Genomic DNA, 12,254 nt, shown 5'->3' with positions numbered 1-12,254 from the left:
ATAGTGTATATGTGTATTGTTTTATGTAACTATATATTATTTGTATCTGTCGTATGTGTTGTAAGTTAGATTAATATTGTTTGTGTTGTTTGTTAATTAAATGTACTTTTACTGAAGACCCAAGGAATGTTTCCACTGGGTGGGTGCCTGTGGTGTTTATAGGGACGAGGGTGGGGGGATGAGGATAAGTCATCATATAATGAAAGCAATTGTGTGGGGAAAAAATAATTCTAGATGGGAGCTAAAAATGTGAGTTCATATATTGCTGGAGTAGCATACATGTGCAGTGTTTGTTCAGTGCTGCCATTAACAATGAATCAATGAGACATCTGCTGCAAATGAGGCCAAGGATGACGGAGTGATGACTAACAGTGGGTTTATGATGAATCAGTGGATGCTGGGAAGGATGGAGTCACCTTAGGAGCTGAGGAAACCTTCAGTTTGAGTGTTTAAGAGAACAATGAGTCCCAGTTTCACTACTGTGGTTATAAACTTCACTGCTGGAGGATTGGGATGGTGGTCAAAGACTCAAAGAGTTGGAAGATATCACAGCCTCAAAGTTTGTATAAAAAGAAGGAGGGGCTGAAGGGACATATCTACATGCAGTATTTTAACTTATTTAAGCCTACTTTTACCACTAGTCTTGTTTTTTTTTTTTTTTACTTTGACAAATTTAAAGGAATTAAAATAAATAAATAAAGATATATGGTTTAAGTATTCCAGAATAAACAGGAGCAACAAAACTCACATTTTGTTTCAAGCCCATGCAGTCAAAATAAAGGCTCTTTCTAGGTTGTTACAGTTTGAGTCCCATTTGTGTAGCTTATGTTAAAGTTACCTTTACTAGAGATATAATTATAGAGGATCATTTGTCCTTTATGATCATGAGCTGCTGACACATGACATGAAAAATACTCGTAAACTGCACTGCTTTATCTGGTCTCATGCACTACATCACTTTATTCTATCCTTTTTATTTCAGTATTCATACAGTTCTGGTTACTTTATTCCTGATGTTTCTTATCCATCATTGCACTACGGTCACTTTATTTATCTCATTTTTACCTTTACAGTTATATTGTATATATTAGTTCTGTTGTTCCATTATTCACCATGCACCTTATTAACTTATCATTTAGTATTTGCCTACTTGCACATAGCTCTGTATATATATATATTTATTTCTCGTTTACTGCACATAGTTCTGTTTACATCTGTTAGTCTGATCACTGTCCACTTATATCTACTCTTTTTATATTTTGTATTTTTAAGTTAAGTCTAAGCTTTAAGTTGTATTTAAATTTACACTTTATATTTAGGTTAAAATAGATAGATAGATACTTTATTGATCCCGAGGGAAATTCAAAGCATCCAGTAGCAGGTAAGGGTTAGGGTTAAAATTAAAAATAGACTTATAAAAAGAAATGTACATAACCCGTGCAGGGATAAAAAAAAATATATGTGTAATTTAAAGCAAGAACCTAAAAACAGTTGAGGGAAAACAAATCTGTAATTAGACCTGAATATAAAAAAATAAAAAAGTGTTGACCTTCTGAAGTTGTGTTGTTTATATATGTACAGCAATGTTTCATACTTGCAGTGTTGTTAATTTACTGCTCTGTGTGCCTTTGAATTGCCCCCCGGGGACAAATAACGTTTTTTGAATTGAATTGAATTGAATTGAATAACTCTTTAACGCTCTGATGATTACCCATCTGGTAATGCCAAAGCCCCACCAGTAGAGGGCGCACGGTAGACGCCTTGTGGGCTCGCTCTGCCTACAAGTCCTGACAGAGGGCACACAGAACCCGCATCCACTCCTCCCGTGTATTAAAGCAAGATGGCAGCTGTTGTTGAGAATGTTGTGAAACTGTAAGTGTTGGACTTTTTCTACATACCTTAAACCGGGCTTGTTTACAAATACCGAGGTCACATATTTGCGGCTTTATCATCCCACAGCCTCTGACCGTGTCGTTAGCTCGCTTAGCAACACTTTCGTTGACTTACTGGGAAGGTTAGCAACCGGACCGTCGTGTGTGTTCCCATCATGTAATGGAAGTGTAAGTTAGCAGGCACGCAGATTACTTTTCTCAATCGTGACTCCGTGTTATTCAACATTAACCAGTTTTATCTTCTTGGAGGTATATAGTTGTTACTTGTTGTGTCGTTCTGTGGTGCTAACCTCAGTTAAGTACAGCAGCTAAGACGAGCTAACAAGCTAAAGAGAGTGAAATAGTGGTTAGATAGATATTTACAATAAATGCGAGACTGGCCTTAAACACGGCGTCCACAAAGTTGTAATTCTAAAGTAGTAACTCTTGGGAAATGTAAAGTTCCCTGTTACCCTGTAACTGACAGTCCTGGTACTTAAAAACGTGCTTCCACTTCCGGTGTCTTCACCTTGGCGGTGGTGGCCCAGGTGGCGGATAACAGGACGTTTTATGATCCAGTGATTAAGTCCTGGTAACCACAGTAACCATAGTAACGCGTGACACCAATTCTAACTTGTTTTTTTTTAATGGGGAGAAGAAAAAAAACACTTTTTTTATCCTATCTGCTGTGCTTCTTGTTTTACACAATACCTGTGTTTCCAACTTAGTTTTCCTGAATCCTAAAAGCTTTTTTTTTCCTCAGCACTAATTTGGCACCAGTTAATCTGGGGATAAGAGCTGTTTTAAGCGTTTTCGGACTGCATTAAATGGAGTAGGGCTGGGAAATATATCGAGTTTTTAAGATATATCGATATATTTTCAAACAAGATATAGGGTAAGACAATATCGATATAGTTTAAGTTGCATTAAAATAACGTTACAGAGGTGCCAGGTCACCTTTTTCTCATCTCACTGATGATGACTGTCTGTCTCTCTTAACCCCGCTCCTCCTCTCTCTCTCTTTTATTGTATTCTGTTTTTTTTAATAGCGCGATTGGAGTATTTTTTTTGTATTGTCCGTTTAGTTTATTTTATTGGATTTTGCATTTGTTAATGGTGAAGAATGGGGGTAGGACTTGACAAGCCTTGGCTTCTTTCTATCCCTTTTCGAACGAGTCAAATGTGTATTATATTGAAATTGGCTTTTTATTTTTTTATTTTATACAGATTTTTTTTTTTTTTCATTTGTTTATTCATTTTCATCTATTTTTTAATCGTTTGAAATAAATAAATGAATAAAATATTTAAGGAACATTTTTATTTTATATTAATATATATTTATTATTATTTAATATTACTTTTTAAATTCACAAACAGGTAGTTTATTTTTCCATGTGTTTTCACTGTTAATAAAATACATATCGATATATATCGAGTATCGCCATTCAGCTAAAAAATATCGAGATATGAGTTTTGGTCCATATCGCCCAGCCCTAAAATGGAGTGTGAGCATGGAGACAACACTCAGGTCTTCATCCAATAGGTAAATGTACTCATGCTCAGTGAGGCCTCACTGCTTGTTTGCATTCAGTTTTTACAATTACTTTTGATAATCTCAGACTTCTGTGATGTGTTTATTACTATTGAACATACAATAACAGTGAAAATGTACATAAGGCAACTGTATCTGTTCGAAAATTGTCGTAGAAGTGTCTAGTCTGCGAGCAGCTGCTGTAAGGCTTTTTTTTTTTTAACAACCAGGCTAATCATGTCTCAACAGTTCCAGTTTAACTGGGGAGTGCCTTGCTCCAGGGCACCCTGACAGCTTCAGTTTAGATGCAGCTGTTGCATGAGAAGACTATTTGTTTTCATCTATCTTTTGCCCGCCACTCAAGGAGTTGAAGAACAAGTGAAGTCTTTGTAGTCATGAGCCTGTGTATCGGATATGGAAGATATAAATCCTTATCTTTTCTAAAAGGGAATTAGCACACATCCCTATTAAAGTTAATGTTGAAAACATAACACTATAACTACTATGCTGACTTTGAAGCTCTCTGTTGTTGACATACAAACAAAAGGCACCTGCTTTTGCACTCTCATGATTTCGTCAGAGGTACAAAGATGCTGTCTTGTGAGTGAGCTGTTTATCTGAAGCGGCAGCATATGAGAGAGACAACTTTAAGCCAAAATGACAGAGTTACAAAGGTTTGAAGTTAGACGGCCCTGTTGTTGCCACACCTGCTGATTGTGCTCTTTTAATCACTGGCTCTGGTTTTTTGTGTTAGGTTGGGAGAGCAGTATTATAGAGATGCCATGGAGCAGTGTCATAACTACAATGCACGGCTCTGTGCTGAGAGGAGTGTCCGGATGCCTTTTCTAGACTCTCAGACCGGTGTTGCTCAGAGCAACTGCTACATCTGGATGGAGAAGAGACACAGGGGACCAGGTGAGAAGCAAAAGCATGAACTAAAAACTATGTCAGACGTGCCCCGACAATTCTAGGGGAACTGTAGTCTAAGGTGAATGTTTGTATTTAATTTCGCACTTTTTGAACGTTATGAAAAACCTCAAACAATATAGAGCAACACAGAGCCATACAAGTGTACAAAATGTTTTTTAAAGGGTCTATATGTAACTTTCAAAAATACTGCGTTTGTAGCAATACCGTATGGCCGTTAGGCGAACTGCACCAGTAACCTGTTGCTCGCTCTCCCTCGCGTGCTCGTCATGTGTGCTTGTACGTACACAAACGAGCATCATCATCGGCCGCGAAACACTGGATATTTACCGGCATAATGTTTACAGAGGAGGTAAGTGGTCATACACATGTGAAAGTCTGTGTGTCTGTATTCATTCTCCATCCTACAAACGACAGTCTCGGCAGGCACTGGCTGAGAGCAGGAGTGTGTGATGAGTTTGTCCGCCTTTGAGAGCGCCTAGAGCGGATAGAAGTGTGTGGAAGGCGGCCTCTGGCTGTAGCGGGAGTGTGTGATGAGTTTGTTCTGTTGATCTCTGTAAGCGGAGCGGAGTGAGGAGGACGTTGAGTAAGTGCATAAAATGTCACTTCCTGGAGCTTTCGCGGAAAATACGACCCGGGGAAACTTTTTATACAGGCAACACAGATAAACAGTGAACATCTACTTTTTCACATCAGTTAACCGCTCGCTTATTAATGGTCCATAAAAAACTATTTATACATGTAAAAAGTTACATATAGCCCCCTTTAATGTGAACACTTGCTACAGCATACAAATCCTGGATAATATAATTTAAGTTGCAGTTTAATCTTCCCTGTGTGTTTTAATGACTGCTTTATTTTGCTTACATGGCAGATACCATGTTGTGGTAATAGAAGTGCAGGTGCAGATTTTTTTTTTTTTGCGTCAGTTTGTCATAAAGCTGACAAGTTCAGTATTCAAAAAGATGGCTCAGTGTCATGTAGATGGATGTGTTGTGGTGGCCCTCAGGCATGGCCCCGGGGCAGCTCTACACCTACCCATCCAGGAGGTGGAGGAAGAAAAGACGATCTCATCCCCCAGTGGACCCTCGGCTTGTCTTCCCTTCTGTTAAATCGGGTAAGACTTCAGTTCAACCTTTAGGTAAAGAGCTCTAAAATGCTTCAGTGTGACTTAACTCATTTTGTATTTTCTTTGTAGAAGTGGATGTAGGACTGAAGAAAGATGCTGTGTTGTCAGCAGACGGCAGCAGCCTGGAGGCTCTGCTGAAGGGGGACTCTCTGGAAAAACGGACAGCTGCAGAGCTGCGAGGGTCTGAGGAGGACTCTAACCAGAGTGACTACACAGGAGGCCTCAATCCCGCCACTCGGATTAGAAAGGTTTTTTGTTTTTAAATTTTCGGCATTACGAATGACACAATACCAGAATTTCAATGTTTGATACGATATCAGTACAAGTCAACAATATTAACGACTGTGTCAATACTATGGCATCGCAACAAAATAGAAGTTCTAGGCAATCAATATCTTTAATTAACACAAATTGCAAGAAAACTCCTGAATGTATTCTTGCAGTCACTTTCTGACTATTTGCTTTCTTATAGAGAATCCTTGAGCCAGATGACTTTCTGGACGACCTAGACGATGAAGACTATGAAGAGGACACGCCTAAAAGAAGAGGCAAAGGAAAGGGGAAGGTAAACAACAGCAGGATACAATGAAACGAACTCTCTCTTTTTGTATGTGTTCCCCTGCCTGTGTGTTGACCTTTTTAATGTTTCCTCTCAGGGTCGAGGTGTGGGCAGTACTAGGAAAAAACTAGACACAGCAGCAAATGAGGACAGAGACAAGCCGTACGCCTGTGACAGTGAGTCCGGATTGGGGAGGGTAGAACATGTGACCTAATGTTAACTGGTGTGATGTTTGGTGTGATGTTTGTAATCCAGTCAAGCAAAGACTTCTCCTGAGCCTTTAGTCTTTATCACCTTGTTTTCATCCTTTCCTCTTTCTCTTGTTGTACTCCACAGTCGTTCTGCTTTTTGTTAGACTCTTTTAAGCTAAGCTAGGCTCAGCTGTATATTGCCCGTAGTCATTATGATATCATACATGTCTTTAACTTGCATTTCAGTCTGTCTATGTGCAGGGGTGAAGTGCTTCTTTTTCCTTATTCTGCAGTGTTGTCAGGCTATATCTGTACTGCTTGACTTGTCTTTTCCTCTTTTGTGAAACATTTTCACTTTCAGCCGGGCTCTTAGCAATGACTGACTAAACCTCTGTCAGTCTGTTTCCCTCCTCTCAGTCTCTTCTGCTCTCTCTTTCTCCTCTCCCTCTCTTGTCTCTTTCAGACACTATCAAACAAAAGCATATTTCAAAAACTTCTGAAAGAGGTATACTTCTCTCATTCCTTTTTACTGCAGTCTGCCTTGTGATTTGTCTTCACTGCCTGTTTTTTTTTTTTCTGTCTGTGTTACCAACTAGACTTGCATCTTGTGTGGATTAGTTGATAGTGTAAATGTTTTGTTCTGCACAATTTACTGAAACGTCTTATAACTAGGCTTTAAAAAGGTCATGGCCATGTTATTATACAAACCAATAAATACGTATTCAGTATGGTATGAGCCGTCTCAGCCGTAAAGAGATAAGCTGTGGCCTATGAAAGTATTTTTCCACCTCAATCTGGCCCTGAACTCCCCACAGATTTAGATAAGCTACAAGCTTGATCTGCTGCTCTTTTTCCTCTCTGTGCTTTGTCTTTTGTCTCGCTTCTTAATGCGTGCTACTTGACTGTATTCGTTTTTTCCCCTTTACTCGTCATCACCACCTCTGCACCCTGTAAAGTCTCATTCCACAATCCATGTTTTAGAGTCAGCTGCTGCTTTGATTTCGAGTCAGTTTGTTGCATGTTTAACCATGTGAGGTCATATTAACTTTCTGCTACTGGGCACTATCACTTGGCATCTGACTAGCATTATTTTTAGCATCTTTGTTTTTCAAAAAGAATAACGTGAAAAGATTGTCATTCCTTCAGATGACAGTTAAAATGTTTTTAAAAAAATGTCAAGTACAGTTAACATTTGAGGAAATGAAAACGAGATCAATTCTGGAAGTGAAAGCAGAAGTGTTGACCTTATCACAAACCTCACACGCCTCACAGTTACTCCTCCTGAAATAGTTCATATGTGTTTCCTCCTGAAACAGACATAGACGTTCAGATCAGAGAAATTGGCTCTGAAAAGCCAATCTATAGGGGTCATTTTGAGAGACATGAAAGAAGACCACTACATTTCTTGAGCCTCTTTCACACTTGTCCCCTTAAACTTTCATGAGTTTCTCTTTGGCCCTGTTTACACCTTGCATTAACATCCATTCTGGGTAATGGGACAAGCGGATAGCACTCAGGTGTGAGCCTTTACCCTTTTCATTAACAATAAGTCTCCTTTGAGCACTTTGCGTTGGGATCTCACACCACTCAGTCTTCCAGTCTTTTATAACAGTGCTTCATGTAATTTATGGTAGTCATAGTAGACAAAAGAGTGGAAAAGAAGCTTCATTACGTATACAAAGATCAAACCCGTCCGATATAAACATCTTCAGGCTGCCCACTAACTTGCTGTTTCACACACATCGGCTCAAACCAGCACCCTTTTGAGGAAATAGGAAGCTTTAGGAAGAATTCCAGATAAGATTGTGTTGAAAACTGGCCATTTGCGTTAATGCATGCTGCCCATCCAGGAAATTTGCACGAGTTTTGTACATGTGTGAATAAGTTAGTAGTCAAACACTGCTAGGGTAGTGCTTGTCTTAGATGAAGTAGTTATAACAGTTGTTTTAAAAATTCCCACCTTTGCAGTCGTCTCATTTACTAAGTCCAAAGCAGAGATGTTATCCAAATGCTGTACTTTAAAACATGGCTAACACAAAAATGGCACCTAAGACGTGATGCCATATGTCATTTCCTGTACTGTTGATGTCTTTGGGTGAGAAGTGACGGCAGGAAAATGAATTAGTCAAAGCCTCCATAACTCTACACCCCTTTCACCACTGACCATGAATTTTATTAATTTGTTCCTTGTTGTCATATCCGTTGTGTTTTCTGGTTTTGGTGGCAGTTTGTGGGAAGCGCTACAAGAACCGTCCAGGCCTGAGCTACCACTACACCCACTCCCACCTGGCTGAGGAGGAGGGCGAGGAGAAGGAAGAGGTGGAGATCAACGAGCCTGCCCTGCCACTGCCTAATGAGCCCAAAAGTAAGCGAGCATTTTTCTACATTTCACCATCAGTTCAGAGTAGAGCTGGACTAATGAGAAGCTGAAATCTGATTCTCTGTGGACGTGTTATCTTTTTTTTTCTCTCTTCTCAGCCCCAAAGAAAGGTCCAGATGGTATCGCATTGCCTAATAATTACTGTGATTTCTGCCTTGGAGACTCCAAAACCAATCACAAGACTGGCCAATCAGAAGAGCTGGTGTCCTGCTCCGACTGTGGGCGCTCAGGTATGTTGGATCCACACAGCACAGGAATAAAACTGATAATTCATGCCGCTGACAGTGTAGAAACATTTTCAGCAAAGTGAAAGACGTCATTATTCTACATGCAGGGCATCCCTCCTGCCTGCAGTTCACTCCTGTAATGATGGCCGCAGTGAAGACGTACCGCTGGCAGTGCATAGAGTGCAAGTGCTGCAACATGTGCGGCACCTCCGAGAACGACGTGAGCATACCTACATTCAAAAATAAAAATGATGGTGTCATTCACACAAAATGCTGAATTGTTCTTTCCCCATTTGTTTCAGGATCAGCTTCTGTTCTGTGACGACTGTGACAGAGGATATCACATGTACTGTCTCAATCCACCCATGGCAGAACCTCCAGAGGGTAAGTTCTCCACATACGGCCTACATAACGATAATCACTTATCTGATTTTGCAAAAAGTGGGTTTGGGTTACTTTGATTTAAGGAGCATAAGATTCTTTTCAAACATGCACAACAACACAATTTTTACACAAATAAAGTCGGATGAAGAATGAGGCTGTTTGCGTTCACACATGAAGGGAAAATTAAGGGACATTTTCGGGGGTGTAGTGCATTTGTGGAAAATGGCTTATTTTCCTTTTCATGTCAAACCTCTCTGCAACCTTTCTGTTAAATACATTTCATAAAAACATTTGATGCAGACAAAGAAAGGTAATAGTGTTGTTGAGACTCAGTGCTACACACCTATTTCTATCATCAAGAAAAATGGTCAACATCCAGCCACACTTGTAGCGTGGCTTTCTTTAATAACTAGTTTGGCCTATGGAAATGCATCTTTCAGCCTCTCTGACATTCATGGATTTTATTTTATTTGTCCTTCAGGGAGCTGGAGCTGTCACCTATGTCTGGACCTCTTAAAAGACAAGGCATCCATATACCAGAACGCCCCACAGTCGTGATGATCGCCCCCACCCCTGCCCCCACCCACTTCTGCACACAACTCATCACTCAACCGTCCTCGGCGGCAGTTTATGTTTACCCTGAAAGATAGATGACAAACTCGCCTGACGAGCTGACCAGGGAGGGAGTGTGTTCAGAACAGACAGTTCGTGTGAAAAGGGAAGTATCCCTTACCAAACTGGCCTCACTTAGTTTAGATATGACTGTTGCACAGTTCCAAGCTCGGATTCAGACTCATCACTTTTTATTGTAACCTTCTTTGCTACACAACTTGAGCAGTACTAAATTTCAACAAGATACAAAGCATATTAAGCCAAAATGTTCCTTTCTGTTTAGTGTTTTACACATACGCCTACAAAGAGTTGCTAAAAGCTGGTCTCTTTTTTTCGCAATGTACTGATTTTATGACTAGAGCAGAAATAGAGCTTGGAATAAAGTAGCATGCCTCTGCTTGCTATCAAAAAAAGAGACATTTTATAATATTTATATATTTCTATGGTATATAATAGTGTTAAGTATGTACAAATTGGATAGAAGATGGGTCATGAAATGATCTTTTATTGGTTCCCATCTTACTATGAAAAAAATATATAAAACCACATGTTCTTCTATGGCGCTAGTGATATTAGGTGATTCACTTGATAGAGTCAAAGGGATCTGCTGAGACTGTAAATGGTTTTTATCTCATCCACTGCCACTGGACACCATCATGTAATTATTTAGGTAGCTCTTTTAAAGGCCGAAGGAATTTTAGGGATGTCAGGTTTGACTCATGGCTTATCCAGCTGTACAGAGATCAAGAAGTCGACTTTAGGCATTTTTCATTTAGGCTTTGGGGTCTTTATGACATAACTGTCTTTTCACCCTGGTCATCAAGACTGTAGAGACACAAAGCAGATCTGCACACCTGGCCAATGTTTGACATAAATGATAATGTGATGATAATCGTTATTCCAGTCAAATGAAAAACAAGTCCTATTTGTATTATCAGACAGTTAAAGGGGATAAAATACCTTTATTGCTGTGTTCTAGCAGTTTGATGATCATGCACCATATCCAATATCTGTTAATGTTGTGACACCACTAGATTTATTTAATGAAACCGAGTTCTATTGGACCTTGCCGATAGTCCCTTGGTGACAATGTTAAAGCAATATAAGGGCTCCTGTAGGATGCTGGGATGACAGGGACTGATGGCAGAGTCACTTTAGGCTCTGTTGGCAGATAATGTGCGATACTGTAAATTTTCTCTCTCCAAAATATTCTATAACAGATTGAGGACTGTGGCAGCAATCATAGATAGCTCCATATTGTTATAAAGAGATTATAATGTGTTTATATATAGTCCTATGGAGAACCGGCTCTCTTTGTTACTGCTTGCGTAGTTTTATTATGCAATGGTTTCCTTCTGCGGCAAGGCTACAAGAAAAAAGTCTAACTGAACTGCTTAAGCAGTTACTATACCTCAAAAAGAAACAGTATTTAAGGGATCGAGTAATGCTGTTGATAGATGGGACAAAGGCAGCGCAATGAATCCTTATGAAATGTGCAGTGTCTGCTTGAATAACTGCAAACTCTACTGTTAAACAAGTGCATGCTCAGTAATTGTCTGCACTTTCTTATACTATGTGGTCGTCTCAGCATTAGGTCAGCAGAGGTGATGGGATGTGGTGTAATATAAATTAACCATGCTATCATGTTGTTTCTATAGCCAACTAACAATTACTAAAGCATTACACAAGTATAACTTGGTTTATTTTCTCATCACTTTTAAACTTAGTTCTTTTAGAGACAGTGGCTACTAGAATATTTTGCTGGTTGTTTTCTATTCATGGATGATGTTTGCGTACTTGATGTGTGGGACATTTTGGGACTTAAGTGGATGTTGCTTTCTAGTTAATCCCATGATCCAGTTCTCGACTGAGCCGCTCTCTTCCAAAGCTTGAAACGAGAAGCAAAGCCCATAATGTGATTAAGAGGCAAATAGTGGATTTGCACCTGTGACACTGACTGGTTCAGTAATGATGGAGCCAGCATCCAACTTCAAGCCTTTACTCAGAGCAAAGCCATAAAAAAAGGGGAGTCCATCTGTTGTTGTCAAATTATATTTCTAATATCCCTTTATGGTTCATCAGTCTCCAGCTTTGTGAGAGAATGGTTCATAGAGTTTAAAGAAAGATCATAGGTTTACAGATTAGGTGAACTCTCTTTGGGTGGAATTTGATTTGAATTGTGATGGAATGTTTATTTGTAAGCAATTTGTCTTCAGGAAAATAAACTACTAGGCACTATACTCGGTTTTCCTGTCTGTCTCTATCGCCATTTCACAACAGAATTTGGATAAATTATTGATGGGTTCAGATAAAAATATCTCTTGCAAGAACACTGAAAAGACTGTTTTGTTGATGGGATAATGTGCAGAACTCTGACTAACTGATTTAATTGTGTGTTCCATTATCAAACATCTAAATAATTTTTTTTTTTTAAAGACATGGA

General features: G+C 39.4%; 1 protein-coding gene across 3 annotated transcripts; it reads left to right on the top strand.

Moving 5' to 3' along the window:
- The first annotated feature begins 1,753 nt into the window (after window positions 1–1,753).
- On the top strand, window positions 1,754–12,051 carry dpf2 (double PHD fingers 2). 3 transcript variants are annotated; one of them, XM_061054704.1, is made up of 12 exons: window positions 1,754–1,872; window positions 4,157–4,317; window positions 5,339–5,446; window positions 5,528–5,706; window positions 5,931–6,023; window positions 6,115–6,193; window positions 6,672–6,713; window positions 8,436–8,573; window positions 8,687–8,818; window positions 8,923–9,035; window positions 9,118–9,199; window positions 9,681–12,051. In XM_061054704.1, exons 1-12 carry the CDS (start codon window positions 1,841–1,843, stop codon window positions 9,755–9,757), a joined length of 1,236 nt encoding a protein of 411 aa, XP_060910687.1. In that variant the 5' UTR covers window positions 1,754–1,840; the 3' UTR covers window positions 9,758–12,051. The 3 variants fall into 3 exon arrangements, with proteins under 3 accessions (XP_060910687.1, XP_060910689.1, XP_060910688.1); XM_061054705.1 differs by lacking the exon at window positions 1,754–1,872 and adding an exon at window positions 3,663–4,076; XM_061054706.1 differs by lacking the exon at window positions 6,672–6,713.
- Window positions 12,052–12,254: the final 203 nt, after the last annotated feature.

Source organism: Labrus mixtus, chromosome 14 (genome assembly GCF_963584025.1).
Source record: "Labrus mixtus chromosome 14, fLabMix1.1, whole genome shotgun sequence".
NCBI classification, from domain to species: Eukaryota; Metazoa; Chordata; class Actinopteri; order Labriformes; family Labridae; genus Labrus; species Labrus mixtus.
The sequence above is the reverse complement of the archived record's forward strand: the minus strand, read 5'-3'. Positions and strand labels throughout refer to the sequence as shown.